The 17,571-nt window shown below is 44.6% G+C and overlaps 1 protein-coding gene across 1 annotated transcript; it reads left to right on the top strand.

The window, feature by feature from the left end:
* The first annotated feature begins 3,582 nt into the window (after window positions 1-3,582).
* Window positions 3,583-8,976, top strand: LOC122180894 (glioma pathogenesis-related protein 1-like). The gene is made up of 6 exons (XM_042872850.1): window positions 3,583-3,762; window positions 5,946-6,191; window positions 6,606-6,718; window positions 7,670-7,752; window positions 8,632-8,658; window positions 8,741-8,976. Exons 1-6 carry the CDS (start codon window positions 3,583-3,585, stop codon window positions 8,974-8,976), a joined length of 885 nt encoding a protein of 294 aa, XP_042728784.1.
* The last annotated feature ends 8,595 nt before the right edge of the window (window positions 8,977-17,571 follow it).

The raw sequence follows: 17,571 nt of genomic DNA on the forward strand, positions 1-17,571 counted from the left end.
TTCTTCAGAAGTACTGATTCTACAGAAGTACATGAAGCAGGACAACTTGCTATTTACTCAGTTGTGCATTTATTGCTCCTTATTCAAAATAAGATTGTTCAGATTATTACTTTGTTCCCAACTTCCTCTAAACCTTGTGTTTCATTTCTGAACTTTTGCTGTTCTGTTCTTTACACTGCACTGTTACTGATAGAATATTTACTGTCCTGTAAGTGTTCTGCAGTTCTACTAATAAATGTTCTTGTTTTTTAAACCTACTGAAGCCTTTGTATTCAACACTGATTTCACTCTTCTATATCCAACAGATCAAATCTTTAATTATTTCACTTTCTTTAAAAAACAAGTGTTATTTATACAATAGTCTGAAGCTTCTTTTGTTCTTTTGTATAATAAAAGTAGATTTTCCTAATTGTGTCACTGTCTTGTCTAGTAAAAACTAATATAGCTGCTTTAAAGTTCATTATTATTAGGTAATATTTCACCTTTATTGTAAAACAGGCTGAAGAAATCCAGACTGAAAAACTGCTATTTTCTGAACTTAATCTGAGCTTAAGGAAGCTTCCTTGAGTTCATCTTCAGGAAATAATTTGTCTTATGCTTCCTTTTTCTGTGTGTTTGATGCACAATCTGGGTCTAAAACACTGCAGATTATTATATAAGTTAGTATTTGTAATTCCACTGATTTTATATATTAAAAGTATTTCTTATAACACAGTCTTGAAGAAAAGAAGCCAGACTTTTCTTGAAAATTAATTTATGATTAGATACAACAGCTATTTCTTCTGTAAGTTTTCTCAGATTACTAAAATATGGAACAGACTTTGCGTATTCAAAATCAATGGATTACATTCTCAACGCTGGGAATCTAATTGTATATACTTATGACCATAAGCAGGCAGCTCTTACACACAAAATTGTTCAGTGTGGACATTCCTGAGGAGCAGTTCTTCCCATTGCTTTACTGAAAGATAAAATCCTTCTTTAGATGGCTTCTTGTGATGGAGAAACTGAATTCCAAACCGTAAGGAAAGTTTCCTTAGTACTTGCAATAGACAATTAGAAAGGAACGGCCTAGTTTTGTGCTATGCTTTGCTCAGTATTGGGAGGCACAGGAAGGATATTTCTACAAAATGATAAAATGTCAGATTGTTTACTTCACTGTTACCATCCTCAGTGCTGTCTGATGTTCCCAAACATCATATTGTTTGCCCCATCCCCTAATTTGGTGTCTTTGGGAGAACAAATGAGCGGCCTCTTGTACTTTGGTCCTTGCAGCATCCCAGTGCATTGATCAGAGAAGTCAGCAAGCAGTGTGTTACAGTTCTGCTCTGTTGGGCTGCCAGGCATAGCTGGAGTAAGCAGTACTGTGCAAATTCCCCTAACCAAAAAAGCAGTAAAACTGTCAGAACTACCTGCAGTCCAGCCATGTAATGATGGCATCCCGTAATAATATTATCTGTTTATAGCCTCATTATTACCCCCCAAATTAACAAATATACCTTTTCTCTTTAATAAATAATTACAAAAGAATTTATTACAAAAGAATTCATGTGGAAATCATCCATACCAACATGATCCTTCCAATTGGTCTCTACCCTGAGGTGAAACTGTGTAATACAAGTAGCAACAGATGTCAGAATGCTTGCTTATTCACACCCCTGGAAGGGCAGGTGATCTTACGTCTGCATATCCTATGGGCAGACCAAGAAAGCCTAGCAAATCCACCCTCTTGTTAAGCTGAATCAAGCAAGTCAAAGACAAGTAGGTCTCTCTGTCCCCAGCACAAGTAACAACATTCACTGGGAAAGCTGGTAACTTGAGGAGAAAGCTAAATACAATTTTACATCTTGGACTTCTGTTAGTATGTAGTCCACCAGTCCTTATTTATCTAACCATGTGATACATTAGGGGGGAAAAAAACAAAAAAAAGAAATGGAAACCTGTTTCCAGCCATTTTAAAATGAAAGCAGGAGGTACAGAGTGAGAAAGAGGAATCTAAGGATGGAATTACAGAATTTTCTTACAAACAATTGGGCTGTACAGTTTCCTGCCCATCCGTCACTCCATGTGCTAAACCTCACTCGAGATTTATGCAAGGACAGGGAACGTTTGTATCATCCAGAAAAATACTACATGGATATCCAAATCACAAGGCTTTACTTTCATCTGGCGTACGAAAGAGGACCATTAATGCTGGTGATTAATTGGCTTTCTGTGAAAACATTACGTGTGGACAGACTGCACTTCTGTTTTAAGGATAGACTCACTAGATGGAGCCAGAGTCATCTCTGCAGGAAAGCATCTTAGAACCCTGAATGTGCTGGATAAGCCAAGACTTCCTGCTTTATAAAGCACCCATTTTCAGTCTCCACACACATTTCAGCTACACAGATATAAAACTGCTAGATCACTGGGTTGCTAAATCCGGTGCAATTGCTAAATCGATGGTGCAATTTTGGTATGCTACTTGCGTTCTATTTTTACAGTTTGTGTGTGTGTAATATAGCCAACAAAGACAAGTGTAGGACCTGTTTCTTTCTCTCCCAGAAGATCCAAAGCCCCAGAAGGTGTCCACCACACCATTGCCTTCTGCAGCAGGCCCTACCTTCATGAAATCAGTCAGCAAATCACGGCTGGGCCAAGACATGGGTGGGGAGAATTAGTAATGCTTGACATCCATTCATGTGCACACAGAGAAATAGTTCCATGCCTCCTATTAATAGCATAGATAGATATAAATGTGATGGAGTTGGAGGACCACCGTTTTGAAATAAAAGATTAACCAGCTTGTGGAAGGATTGACGAGACAATGCAAATCCCACCAGCGCACATCCTGCTGCCCCAGGAAGGGATCAGGCTTGGAATTTTACACCAGGAGCGCTAATCCCACAGTGCTCTCTTTCCGGGAGCACAGAAGGCTCTTCCAATAATGTCAGCCTGTCAGATAAACACAGGTGGCTACTGACAGAGAATCAGCATGCATTCATGGCTTGGATTTCTAAGGCATGCCTTTGTACACACCAAACCAAAAGGTCAGGAAGTCTGTTCCTGCTGCTTAGGAACTTTTTTCCTTCTAGTGAGGTCAAAATTTAATGTACACAGTTTCGCTAGTTCTGTTTGTTCTTAGAGTAATTCTGAGAAGGAGGAAAGGTTCTGCAAAATAATGATGTAAGAAAATCAGATGAACAGCAGATCTGTGTTTTGTCATAGCTAGAATTTTTATGGTTCACAGAAGTTTTAGCAAACTCATTATGCAGCACCTCTGTGGTTAGCACCAACAGCCACCGAATAGCTTGGCAGTCAACCAGAATGAAACACACTCAAAGAAAAGATAGTCATATCTTTAATGTTGCCCCTCGATGATATGTATGGCAGATGCCTGTTTCATGGGCAGCCAGCAGATGTGATGTCAGTTAGATCTTCATCTTAGGAAGCAGTTTCACTTCCTGTTGCTTTGGCAGACACTTTCAAGTATTTCAACACCCGAAGGACTACAGAGGAAGCACTTAGCAGTACTGACTCCACCTGAGCAATTCTTCTTTTAAAAACTTCAAAAAAAAATACCAAAAGCATTGAAGAATTATGAAAATCACCTTTTTCTTTGCTGTGCTGTTCTTGCTTGATCTCTTTGTTTGCTGTCATACATATGACCAATATCCCTTGCCTGACATAGAAGATGCAAAGTTCATTGAAGACTGTGTGAGAGCTCACAATGACTTCCGATCCAAAGTGAATCCACCAGCCAGCAATATGCTTCGTATGGTAAGGAGACTTTTGTGATCTATTTGAAAATTAATTAAGATGGTGCTGCTGATTTAGACCATCCTCGTTTGCATTTCCTCTGTGCTTTTCTTTCCCTTTTTGTCAGTGATTTCTGCACTATGTATGATCATTCTTGGTAGGAAATAGAAAGCAGTTCATTTTCACAGTACTGTTCTATCTTAATAATTGGAAGGGGATTTCTTGTATGGGAACAGATTGTTGCTCTAATTGTCAGCCACAGCTAAGGACTGTATTTAAATAAAATATATATAATGTTCAGTTCTCAGCATTTCATTTACCTTTTTCAGAGAGAGACAGTAATCTTCATTATATTAGCCCAGTTTTCTTACAAGAAATCTGTTTGGTATTAAAAATCTCCTGGAAGGCAACCTGTACCACAGGGTTTATTGGAAATCTAGTCTCTTGCCTTGTTTCCTCCAATCTAGAATATGTACTGAAGAAAGAGATTTGCTTGGACATTCAAATAGATGCCTCATTTTGATTTGCTGCAACAGGGCTTGGAGAGCAGGGGTGCTAGTATCTGGACTAGAAAGCAGATCTCCCCATAAATGTAATGGATGTCAGAACAGGCTGTGTATCAGTCTTAGCTTGCTCAATGGAGTGTGTAAGGAGAAGACAGATAGGTGGGGGAGATAACCCCAGTCAGCTCATGTCATTGCTTTGAGCCTTCCGGCAGTGCTGCTTAGCTGAAAAGGAAGCTAACTGCATAATCACATAAATGCTATGAGTCATTTTATGTAAAGAAGATCACAGCAAAGAAGTAACATTCATACCACTCATGATTTTAATTTCTTGGAACTTTGTTAAATCTATCTATATTTAATTGATAATGGAAAAGCACCAGAGGCAACTTAGCTGCTCAGAGCACAGATCCAGCAATGCTGGAATAAGAGGACAAATATAAAGAAACCTGTTCCATTGTGTTTGAAAGCTCACAATGGACTTTTCTTGCACGACTTTCTTCAGTCTCTGCAAGTTTTTATCATCCCTAACAACTCACAGCAAAGAGCTGCACAGTCTACCTACAAGCTCTGTGATGATGTCTCCCAGCATTTTATTTGCTTTTGATAACTACTAGCTTCCTCTGATAGGCTCTGGTGCCTGTATTGGGAAGAACATGTGAGCATTGCTTGTTTACATACTTAACACAAGATAAAAGCTGCTGCATAGGATGTTGCTTTATGAAAGCCTTCCATTCTTAGGATGATCGTGCTCCCCTATGTTCTCTGCATCCCTTCCAGTTCCAATGTCTCCTTCTTAAAGTGAGGTACTGTGCACAGTTTTTAACAGGACTTGTAGTATACTTACATTTTTTTTCATTCTCCATTCCTTCTCAAGGAATTTCTAAAACTTTGTCATTTATAGTATGTATAGGAACTGCTGAGTCACGGCCTGAACCTCTGATTGATCACCTGAGGCGAGCCATGAGCCAGTCAGAGGAGCACAGCTGAAGGCAATTCACCTGTGCTGCCAGAAGGGGTGGAGCCAGGCTGCCCCCTCCTAGACCTATTGAAGAGCTGGCTACCAGTGGGGAAGGATCTCTGCTGGAGATCCCTCCTTCTGGTGTTTTGTGGTGAGCCCAGCATAAGGGTAAGCCTTCCATTTATTCTCTCTTGTTATTGTAGTCCGCTTCACCTAACTCTCTTGTTTATTTTGTGATTGTGACATCTTGATATCCATTGATTATACAATAGTACTATTCAGCATTGATTTATGCATGGTAATGGTCAGCTCCAGGCCTGTCATTATGAACACAAAACTAAATTTTTTTTTTTTTTTTTTCCCCTCACATCCTTTCACTTACTTATTTTAACTTACTTATTTTTCCATACCTACTTTCACTTGCTATTTTATTGCCTGGTGGCATAAATCTTTCTGCAGACTCTACACAGACATGGCAGCTTAAACACTGCAGTCCAGCTCTAAGCATCGTAACAAGTCAGATATTACAGAACAGTGAGAGGTGCTACATGTCCACTAATATCTGAGGGAGAAGGAAGAAGAAAATTTCTTGCTTTAAGAATAGAAATGACAAGACAAATGCAAGGAAATGCAAATGAATGCAAGGAAAAAAAAAATAGCAGTTTTCTCTTTTAGAATACCTGAATCCACCTAACTCACTGCAGTTCAGGTTACATTTGTATTTTCCTTCTTTTCTACAGTCCTGGGACCCTGCTTTAGCTAAATCTGCTAAGGCATGGGCAAAGAGGTGCATGTTTGAGCACAATATCTACCTTAAAATACCACAGAAGATGCACCCCACCTTTACATCTATTGGAGAAAACATCTGGACTGGCACCGCCACCATCTTTTCTGTGCACGTAGCTCTGACTGACTGGTTTAATGAAGTCAGCAGCTACGATTTCAACACCCGTCACTGCGCTGACAAGTGTGGTCACTACACCCAGGTGAGTCTTACGTGCCCAGTGATTTATTATGTTTAAAAAAAAAAAAAATGCAGACATGGACCAGACTGCTTTGGAACACAAGTTATGGCAGGGTTTTTACTCTGTATACTAGTGCTCGATGAGATTGGAAATAAATTCTGATCTGCAGGGCTGTCTGAGCTCTGTTTCATTAATGGTTGGAAGAGATTATCTCCCTGACTTCTGAGGCTTCTGAGGGAGGCAGGCAATAGGTGCCAGACCACCTATCAGTCATTGGTCCCAGGCACACTTTGGGTTGTCAGCGTTGCCTGTTTTCAACTTTCACAAGATCCTTCCACTCAGTCACCAATTCCTTCATCAATACTGTGAATTCTGGTTCTGGTTGCTTTTACAGACCTTCATCAGGTGCATCGCGTGTTTCACTTTTCCCTTCAGGTTGTTTGGGCAACGAGTTACAAAGTTGGCTGTGCAGTTCACTTCTGCCATAGAATTCACAATCTTCACGGATTCAACAATGTGGCGCATTTTGTTTGTGACTATGGGCCAGCGTAAGTCAATTATGGCATTTGGGGTTTCATGCTTTTGTTTTTAAATGTGCTTTAACTAACAACATCAGATTTTACCAATGGCAGGAGCATTATAACAAATTTCAGAAGCTATGTCCACCAATCAGCATTTCCCCTGACCATCTAAAGCATTAGGTGCTGGGCAGTCTGAGCTGCAGAAAATCACTCTCTATAAAAGCAGATGAGCAGATCCTGGCAGAGGGCACATGCTGTCAGCAAGGGCTGTGGAATAAAATCCATTTTCTGGACAAAATGAGATTGAGAGAAGACCTCATTGTTCTCTACAGCTACCTGAAAGGAGGTTGCAGTGAGTGGAATGTCAGTCTCTTTTCTCAGGCAACAATTGATAGGATGTGAAGAAATAGCTTCAAGTTGTGTCGGGGGAGGTTTAGATTAAATATTAGGAAGAATTTATTTGTAGAAAGGTGGTCAGGCATTACTGACCAGGGAGGTGGTGGTGTCCTCGTACCTGGAGGTATTTAAGAGATATGTGGAAATGGCAATAAAGGGCAAGGGTCAGTGCTGAACCTGGTAGTGTTAGTTGATGGTTGAACTTGGTCTTAAGTGCCTTTTCCAACCTAAATCATTCTCTGATTCTAGTGCAAAAGGATGACAGTGCTCAAGTTCATCTCATGCTTTGTGATTTCTAGACATATATTTTATGGATTTTTAAAAAATACAGGTGGGTATTGAGGGACTAAAAGCAGATTCCCGTACACTTGGGCTGAATACTACAGCATTGCATAAGAAACCTCCGCATGTCAGTGAGAGTGTGAGTCTCACCTAAGTGGAATTTCAGATAGTGATAATGATCCTTTTTTGGATAAGGGTTGTTTTGCCCAGTAATAGCTTCCCAATAAATATTATTCTAGCATGTGTGTTTAAAGTGCTCTTCCAAAGACTGAGCTAACAAAATACTGTTCTCCTTTTCAGGGGGAATTACCCAACAAAACCTTATAAAGCAGGACAACCGTGTAGTGGATGCAGTAACGACCAGTGTGTGGGCAATCTCTGTGGTAAGATCAAAGTGATTCACTAAGGAGATTGCATAGAAATAGTGGTGTCGTAAGTATCAGTAAAAATACAGTAGTGGGTCAGTTTGCACTAAGTACATAGTGGGTCTGTAGCCCACCACAGGACTAAAATCAGGTTAGGATAGTGTGTGAAGTTATCAATTGGAACATTTTGTAATTTAGGGTTCCTGGAGGTACAAAGCAGAGTTTCCAATCAAAAGATGTATCGATTAGATTACTTTTTACCTTTTATCTGTAGGGAAGTCAAAACTAAAATATACCCAACAAATATTCCCATCTGACTTTTTTCCCCCAGGATAAATAGTATACTCAATTTTTCCATTCATTTATATGTCCTAACACATTTTCCAGAAAACTATACTTCTGAACCAATAATGAGACTATACTGAAAAATACTTTGTTTTAACTGTTAGAATTTTCTCAAATAGAGCAATGAGAGCTTGTTTTTCCACAGCGGTTTGCAGCCATGGATCTTAATTGTCTCACCCAGTCCCAAATTAGTCAGAAACAGTGTTTTAAATGGTCAGAGAGTAACAGGCATGCAAGAGTGTCTTAAATATTACTCTTGTGCAGTGTTTCACAGGAGATGTTCTCTACTAGCCAGACTCTAGATAGCTTCAGCTGTAAAAATAATTGAGCGTTTGCTATTTGTTTTCCTTCTGTGATGTCCTGGCTGACTCATTTTGAAGTCACAGGCTGACAGGCCACAGAAAGGCTATCAGCATCACAAAGACTAGGGGGACGGAGAGGAAAAAGAGAGCTTCTGTTAGTTCAGTGCTAGATCCTACAACCAGTTTTGCTATATTCTCCTACAGGACAAAGGCTGTTGCATTGATGTCTTTTTTTCTGATCTCTCCACAGTAAACGCAGAACGTGAGAAACTTATAAGTATGTATTTGATTGCTTTTCACTGTTTTGAGTATGGCTAAGTTGATCAGGCTTTAACAATCATTTCTTTATTCTTTTTTAGGTTATACCAACTGGTATCCGGACTGGGACACTCTGCCTCAGCCACCGCAGCCCCGTCCCCCCCAGCCTCCAGCCCGTCGGCCTCCGGCCCGCACTCCCACAGCTGGGCAGCTGCATTCTTCCTGTGACCACTACTGTATTAGTGTCTTGATTTTAAGGCCACTATTTTTGGTACTGAGTGCTGTAGGTGTTCGTTTAGCACAGCGGTGGTTTCCACGCATGTTTATATATGTGTAATGATTGTTAAGATGCTGATAGTGATTCTACCATTCCATTAGAGAACTGCATGTTTGATAAAAAGCAGTCATCTCTGCTATACTTTGTGGTGTTTATCCAATGCAAAGTGCTGCTGCATTCAGGGCAAGATTTAAATGGCTGTGCATGGAGTTGCTCTAATTTATTAGCGTGGCTTCTACATCTGTAAGAGCCTCTTAACTCAGCTTCAGGGGAAGTTTGCTGGAAGGACCATGTAGGCAGTGTACTGCTGCATATGCTAATAAGCCTTCTGGAAACCTGGAGCATCACAAAGATCTGAATCATAGAATCAAAGAGTATCCCAAGTTGGAAGGGACCTCAGTGATTATTGAATCCAACTTCCAGCTCCATGCAGGGCTACCAAAAAATCAGGGGACCTGAAGTGAAAAAGGCCAACAAAAAAGCTCTTTTGAAGGCTTTTTTGAAAAGACAGAGACAGCGACCCAGACAGAGGGCCTGCCCAGAAGTGTGGCTGTTCAGGTCTCCAGCTGCAAGGAGTGCCTGAGCCTGCTGCTGCCTGGGGAGGGGTGGCAGGGATTCCACCTGTGCGAGGTGTGAGCCCAAAGAGGAGGTGGAGAGACTAAGGACCAGTAGGGAGTGTGAGCGGGAGATCGACTGGTGGAGTGACTTGCTGGCGTGCCAGAGGGAAGGGTGCCAGGGAGATATCCCCAGAAAGGTGTGGACCCCCTGCTCTGTCACAATCAGACAGACCTGACAGATGAGAAGGGTTGGAAGAGAGTTTCAACTCAGCATCACTGCCTAGCCTGCTTCCCCAGCTCCAGCTAAGCAACAGGTTTGAGACGCTGGAAATTGAAGGGGCGATGAGTGGTGAGGTGATGGAGGATCTGTCTAGGAGGGAGCCTAAGGCGAGGTGGTCACCCCCACACCTTTAGACTGCCTCTGTCAGGAAAGAAAGAAAGGTGATCGTAGTGGGTGACTCCCTTCTCAGAGGAAGGCCCAGGTCAGGTGCATAACCAGGAAACTCCCAAAGCTGGTTAGGTCCACTGATTACTTTCCATTACTCATAGTTCAGTGAGCAGTGATGAAATTGCTCAGGGAAACCTGTAAACTATGAAAAGAGATTTCAGAGGTTTAGGGCATTTAGTTCAAGGAAAAGGAGCTCAAGTGATCTTTTGTTCTATACTTTCAGGGGCAGTGAAGAACGCAGAGTGGGCTTGGAAAGCCCAAGCAATGAATAATTGGCTCAGAGGCTGGTGTCGAAGCACAAACTCTGGGTTCTTTGATCATGGCCAATTGTCCATTCATGGAACTCACCTATCTCAAAGAGGGAAACAATCCTCAATAAAGCTAGCAGGGCTTATCGAAAGAGCTTTAAACTAGCTACAATGGGGGAAGAAGACACAACAGGGCTCACCAGAGACGAGCCTAAGGGAACAGTGCTGGAACTGGGGGAGAGGCAGATGACTCGCACAGCGTGGACAACAAACAGGAGGAGCTGGAAGCGGTTGTGAGGCTAACTATGACCTAGTTGCTATTACCAAAACATGGTGGAACCATTCCCATGACAGGAGTACTGTGATGGATGGCTACAAGCTCTCCAGAAGAGATAGACAAGGAAGGAAGGATGGTGGTGTGGCACTTCATATTAAAGTGTGTTTTGATGTCAAAGAGCTTGGGGTTGTGAATGATAAAGTTGAACGTCTATGGGTAAGGATCAGGGGAAGGCCTGTAGGGGCGACATCTTAGTGAGGGTGTTTTATAGACCACCTAATCAGGATGAAGTGATGGATGAGGCATTCTGTGAGCAGACTGCAGGATTTGCACAATCGCCAGCACTTGTTCTCATTGAAGACTTCAACTTCCCTGATATATGTTGGAAATACAATACTGCAGAGAAAGCATTCCAAGAGGTTTCCAGAGTGCATGGAAGATAGCTTCTTTACTCAGCTGGTATGAGAGCCTGCCAGGGGTGGTGCCCTGCTTGACCTGCTCTTCACTAACAGAGAAGGACTGGCAGGAGATCTAAAGGCTAGGGACTGTCTTGGGCAGAACAACCACGAAATTGTAGAATTCTCTATTCTAGGAGATGTCAGAAGGGTGAGTAGCAAAACTGTTATCTTGAACTTCTAGAGGGCAGACTTTGACCTGTTTAGGATGCTTGTTGCAGATATCCCTTGGGAGTCCCTCCTTAAGGGCAAAAGGGTCCAGGAAGCCTGGATGCTCCTCAAGATGGAAGTCCTAAAGGCACAAGAACAGGCTGTTCCTGAATGCTGTAAAGCAAGCCGTAGGGGAAGAAGACTGGTGTGAATGAACCAGGAATTGCTTTTGAGACTCCAGAAGAAAAAGAGATCTATGTCCTTTGGAAGAAGGGACAGGCTACTTGGGGGGGTTACAAGGAAGTTGCTAAGGTATGCAGGGTGGAAGTTACGAAGGCAAAAGCCCAACTCAAGCTCAGTTTGGCCACTGCAGTAAAAGAGAGTAAGAAATCCTTTCACAAATATATCAACGGTAAGAAAAGAACCAAGGAGAATTTCCATCCTTTACTTGATGCAGCGGGGAATGTGACCACTGAGGATAAGGAGAAGGCTGAGGTCCTCATTGCTTTATTTACATCTGCCTTTAATAGGCAGATCAGACATCCTCAGAGCACTTTACACCCTGGTCTGGAAGTCTGGGATGCTATGTAGAATACATCCTGGGTGATTCAGGTGGAGATGGTTAGAGAGCTCCTCCTCCATCTGGACTGTCATAAATCCATGGGACCAGAGAGGTTCCACCCTCAGGTGCTGAGGGAGCTGGTGGGGGTGATTGCCAAGCTGCTCTCCACCATCTACCAGCACTCTTGGTTATCTGGAGAGGTCCCAGAGGACTGGAGGCTTGCTGATGTGACTCCCATCTACAAGAAGGGCCATAAGGAGAATGCAGGGAACTACAGGCCTGTCAGCCTGACATCAGCACCAGCGAAAGTTATGGGGCAAATAATCTTGGATGAGATTGCACAGCATGTGCGTGGCATCCAGGGGATCAGGCCCAGCCAGCACGGGTTCATGAAAAGCAGATTGGGCTTGACCAACCTCATCTTCTGCAACTGGATGACCAGACGATAGACGGGGGAAAGGCTGTTGATACTGTCAGCCTAGACTTCACCAAAGCCTTTGACATGGTCTCTCACAGGCTTCTTCTAGGGAAACTGGCTGCCTGTGGCCTGGACAGGTATACCCGTCTTTAGGTAAGGAACTGGCTAGAGGGTCATGCCCAACAGGTTGTGGTTAATGGAGTGAAGTCCAGCTGGCGACCCATTTCAAGTGCTGTCCCTCAGGGGTCGGCGCTGGGGCCCCTCTTGTTTAATATCTTTATTAATGACTTAGATGAGGGGATTGTGTGTACCTTCAGTAAGTTTACAGATGACACCAAGCTGGGAGGTGGTGTTGATTTGCCTGATGGTAGGGAGGCCCTTCAAAGGGATCTGGATAAGCTGGATCGCTGGGCTGAGGTGAATGGGATGAGGTTTAACAAGGCCAAGTGTCGGGTCCTGCACTTTGGGCGCGATAGCCCCGTGCAGCGCTACAGGCTTGGGGATGAGTGGTTGGATGACTGTGAAGAGGAAAGGGGCCTTGGGGTGTTGGTTGATGCTCAGCTGAACATGAGCCCACAATGTGCCCAGGTGGCCAAGAGGGCTGATGGCATCCTGGTCTGCATTAGAAATAGTGTGGCCAGCAAGAGCAGGGAGGTAATCAACCCCCTGTACTCAGCACTGGTGAGGCTGCACCTCGAGTACTGTGTTCAGTTTTGGGCCCCTCACTACAAGAAAGACATTGAGGCCCTGGAGCGTGTCCAGAGAAGGGCAACAAAACTGGTGAGGGGTCTGGAGCACAAGTCTTATGAGGAGCGGCTGAGGGAGTCTGGAGAAGAGGAGGCTCAGGGGAGACCTCATTGCACTCTACAACTTCCTGAAGGCAGGTTGGGGTGAAGAAGGGCTTGGCCTTGTTTCCCAGGCAACAAACAGGACCCGAGGAAACAGCTGCAAGTTGTGTCAGGGGAGATTTAGATTAGACATAAGGAAAAACTTTTTCTCTCAGAGGGTGGTCAGGCACTGGAATGGCTGCCCAGGGAGGTGGTGGAGTTGCCATCCCTGGCAGTGTTCAAGAGACTTCTGGATGAGGAGCTGCGAGATATGGGTTAGCAGAGTGTGGTAGCAATAGTAATGGGAGGATGGTTGGACTAGATGATCTTGCAGGTTCTTTCCAACCTTGTGACTCTATGATTCTTTGATCATACTCTGTGTCTGAGAGCATCGTCTAAGTGCTCCTTCAGCTCTTAAGTTGAACTTAACTCTGGATCCAAAAGAAGCAATAACTCATTTTCATTAAATTTCAATGATCCACGATCCATGATCAATGATCCATGATCCAAATGAAACATCATTTTCTCTTAATGTTGAAGATTTAACTATGTATTACTTAAAGAAGAGAAAGAATAAAGCTTGTCCTTTACTAAGCCTGCATGTGTTAGTCTCCATTTAAGTTATTCTATTGTCAGTGTTACCATTCCATTCTTCTCTCAGAGCTAATCTTTGTTCTCTCTAGCTCAAAAAATACAGGCAAAGATTGATAGAGCGAGGTTTAAAATGGAATGCCAGTGGAAGAAATCTATTATTAGGATATAAGAAGGTGACAAAATGTGACACGCAGAGTAGGTAACATCCACCCTAAGCTGGCAGACAGAGGAGTAGGGAAGAAAACCAGGTGTGGGAGAAATGAGGCGGGCTCAGAACAGATTCTGGTTCAGAAATGAAGATCTCAGCCTCATTAAAAAGCTTGAATCACTGGTGGCTTCAATTTGTTTTTAGAGACTTTTGGCTTCAACCACCTATTGCTCCTACATACCTCTGTTAGCAAAAGAAAACAAACCCTGTCTGAAAGCCATGCTTCAAGTTAAGAAATACTGGCTGAAATTAGCATGTGTAACTGCTATTAATGTTTCCCCTCCTTTATTTTTAGACCTACTGTTTGTGAACACAGTATCTCAAATTCTAAGCCATGATGTAGCTCATGAGGAATGTATTGAATTCCACCTGGGGGAGAGCGCTGTGGCAGTGGAAAGCTTGTGGGTGAGAATCAAGGGGCGGGCTGGTATGGCTGACACTGTTGTGGGAGTGTGCTACAGGCCCCCCGATCAGGAGGAGGAGGTTGATGAGGCCTTCCACAAGCAACTGGAAGCAGCATCACGATCCCAGGCGCTGGTGCTTATGGGGGACTTCAATTATCCAGATATTTGCTGGAAAAGCAATGTGGCCAGGCATGCACAGTCCAGACGGTTCCTGCAATGTGTTGAAGACAACTTCCTGATGCAGGTGGGTGAGGAATTGATGAGGAGAGGGGTACTGCTGGACCTTATTCTCACTAATAGAGAAGGGCTTGTCAGGGAAGTAAAGGTTGGGGGCAGCTTGGGTCGTAGTGACCACGAGATGGTGGAGTTCAAGATCCTGAGTGGAAGAAGTAAAGTAAAAAGTAGGATTGCTACCCTGGACTTTAGGAGAGCCAACTTCGATCTCTTTCGGGGCCTACTTGGAGCTGTCTCATGGGCTAGGGTGTTGGAAGGCAAGGGGGCCTGTGAGAGCTGGTCAGCATTTAAGCAGCTCTTCTTCCAAGCTCAGGATCGGTGCGTCCCTGAGAGGAAGAAATCGGGAAAAGGTGGCAGGAGACCTGTGTGGATGAGCAAGGAGCTCGTGCACAAACTCAAAGGAAAGAAGGCCCATGAAATGTGGGAAAAGGGTCTGACTACTTGGGAGGAATACAGGAATGTTGACAGGGCCTGCAGGGATGCGACGAGGAAGGCTAAAGCCCGCCTGGAATTAAATCTGGCAAAGGGGATAAAGGATAATAAAAAAGGCTTTTTTAAGTACATTAACAGTAAAAGGAAGACTAGGGAGAATGTGGCTCCCCTGCTGAGTGACGGGGGTGTTCTGGTAACGGGGGATGCTGAGAAGGCAGAGATACTGAATGCCTTCTTTGCTTCTGTCTTCAGTGAAAAAGCTCTCCCTCGGGAATCCAAGACCCTGGAGATTAGTGAGAGGATCTGGGGAATGGAAGACCTCCCTTCAGTCAGGGAAGCGGTTGTCCGAGAGCGCCTAGGCAACACCAATGTTCACAAATCCATGGGACCCAATGGGATGCATCCACAGGAGCTGAGGAAGCTGGCAGAGGTGACTGCTGAACCGCTTTCGATCATCTTTGTCCCGTCCCTGAAGACTGGAGGATAGCCAATGTCACTCCGGTCTTCAAAAAGGGCACGAAGGAAGATCCAGGCAATTATAGGCCAGTCAGCCTCACCTCTGTCCCTGGAAAGGTGATGGAACAGCTTGTGCTGGATGTCATCTCCAGACAACTGGAAGAAAAGGAGGTTATCAGGAGTAGTCAGCACGGGTTCACCAGGGGGAGGTCATGCTTGACCAACCTGGTAGCCTTCTATGATGTTGTCTCCGGCTGGGTGGATGGGGGGAGAGCAGTGGATGTAGTCTACCTTGATTTCAGCAAGGCTTTTGATACTGTCCCCCACAACATCCTTATAACAAAGCTGAGGAAGTGTGGGATAGATGAGTGGACAGTGAGGTGGGTTGAGAACTGGCTGACTGGCAGAGCGCAGAGGGTCGTTGTTGGCGGTGCAGAGTCTGGTTGGAGGCCTGTAACCAGCGGTGTTCCTTAGGGGTCTGTGCTGGGTCCGGTCTTGTTCAACATCTTCATCAATGACCTTGATGAGGGGATAGTGGCCACCCTCAGCAAGTTTGCCGATGATACGAAGTTGGGAGGATTGGCTGACACGCCTGAAGGCCGTGCTGCCATTCAGCGAGACCTGGACAGGCTGGAGAGCTGGGCAGAAAAAAACTGGATGAGGTTTAACAAAAGCAAGTGTAGAGTCTTGCATCTGGGGAGGAATAATTGCATGCACCGGTACAGGTTGGGGGATGACCTGCTGGAGAGGAGCTCTGTGGAGAGGGACCTGGGTGTCCTGGTGGACGACAGGTTGGCCATGAGCCAGCAGTGTGCCCTTGTGGCCAAGAGGGCCAATGGCTTACTGGGGTGCATTAAAAAGAGCGTGGCCAGCAGGTCAAAGGAGGTGATCCTCCCCCTCTACTCTGCCCTGGTGAGGCCTCATCTGGAGTACTGTGTCCAGTTCTGGGCTCCCCAGAACAAAAAAGACAGGGATCTCTTGGAAAGAGTCCAGCGGAGGGCCACGAAGATGGTGAAGGGCCTGCAGCATCTCCCCTATGAGGAAAGGCTGAGTGAACTGGGTCTGTTCAGCCTTGAGAAAAGAAGACTGAGAGGGGACCTGATCCAGGTCTATAAGTATCTAAGGTGTGGGGGGCAGAATGGCGAGGCCGGACTGTTTTCAGTGGTGAGTGGAGACAGGACAAGGGGAAACGGCCGGAAACTGCAGCATAGGAAGTTCTGCACAAATGTGCGCAAGAACTTCTTTACAGTGAGGTGACGGAGCACTGGAACAGGCTGCCCAGGGAGGTGGTGGAGTCTCCTTCTCTGGAGATGTTCAAGAGCTGCCTGGATGCCTACCTGTGCGACCTGCTGTAGGGAACCTGCTTTGGCAGGGGGGTTGGACTCGATGATCTCTGGAGGTCCCTTCCAACCCCTACAGTTCTGTGATTCTGTGATAACGGAACTGTAACGGGGTAACAATGGAACTTTTATGGGAACACTACGGAGCTCCATGGAGTCATAATGGAACTGTTTTGGGGTCACTATGGAGCTCTTTTGGGTCGAAATAAATCAGTACTGTGGAACCTATGGAGCTCTATGGGGTAACAAGGGAACTGTTATGGGGTCACTATGCAGCTCTATGGGGTCACAAGGGAACTCCATGGAGTGTCTGTGGAACTGTTCTGAGGTCCCTAAGAAGCTCTGTGGGCTCACAAAGGATCTGCTAAGGAGTCACATGAAGCTCTATGTGCTCCTAGCGTATCTGTTGTGGTGTCACCAACATGCTCTCGGGGGTCAGGATGGAAATGTTATGGGGCCACTTTAGAGCTGGACGGGGTCACCATGGAGCTGCTGTGGTCCTAATGTTGCTGCTACAGAGGCACTTTGGACCTGCATGGAGTCTCCAAAGAATTATTCTTAGGTGACACAGAAGCAGAGTGGGGTCAGTATGGAATTGTTTTGGGGTCACTGTGCAGCTGTATGGTGTAGCTATGAAGCTCATATGGGGACACAATGGAGCTAATATGTGGTCAATACAGAGCTCAATGGTGTCACTGTGGAGCTCTTATGGTCATAATAGAGCAGTTATGGGGTAGGAATAGAACATGAATGGGGTCACCATGGAGCTTTACAGGGTCACTATGGTACTCTGTGGGGTCATAATAGATGTATTATGTGGAACGTACGGAGCTCCATGGGGTCACAAGGGAACTGTGATGGGGTCACATTGGAGCTCTATTGTGTCACTATGCAGCTCTATGGCATCACTATGGAACTCTTCTGGCCATAAGGGAACTGTAATGGGCTAACAATGGAACTTTTATGGGAACACTCTGGAGTTGCATGGGGTCATAACGGAAGTGTTTTGGAGCTCTTTCAGGTCGTAATAGATGTGTTATGTGGA

The sequence above is a fragment of the Lagopus leucura genome, unplaced genomic scaffold, assembly GCF_019238085.1.
Source record: "Lagopus leucura isolate 7727_CA_CO unplaced genomic scaffold, USGS_WTPT01 Super-Scaffold_100008, whole genome shotgun sequence".
NCBI classification, from domain to species: Eukaryota; Metazoa; Chordata; class Aves; order Galliformes; family Phasianidae; genus Lagopus; species Lagopus leucura.

Coding starts and splice junctions, on each gene's coding strand:
- LOC122180894 (XM_042872850.1), top strand. CDS start 3,583: ATGAAAATCACCTTTTTCTTTGCTGTGCTGTTCTTGCTTGATCTCTTT. Junction 6,719..7,669: donor GTTTGTGACTATGGGCCAGC/GTAAGTCAATTA, acceptor TCTCCTTTTCAG/GGGGAATTACCCAACAAAAC. Junction 7,753..8,631: donor GTGTGTGGGCAATCTCTGTG/GTAAGATCAAAG, acceptor ATCTCTCCACAG/TAAACGCAGAACGTGAGAAA.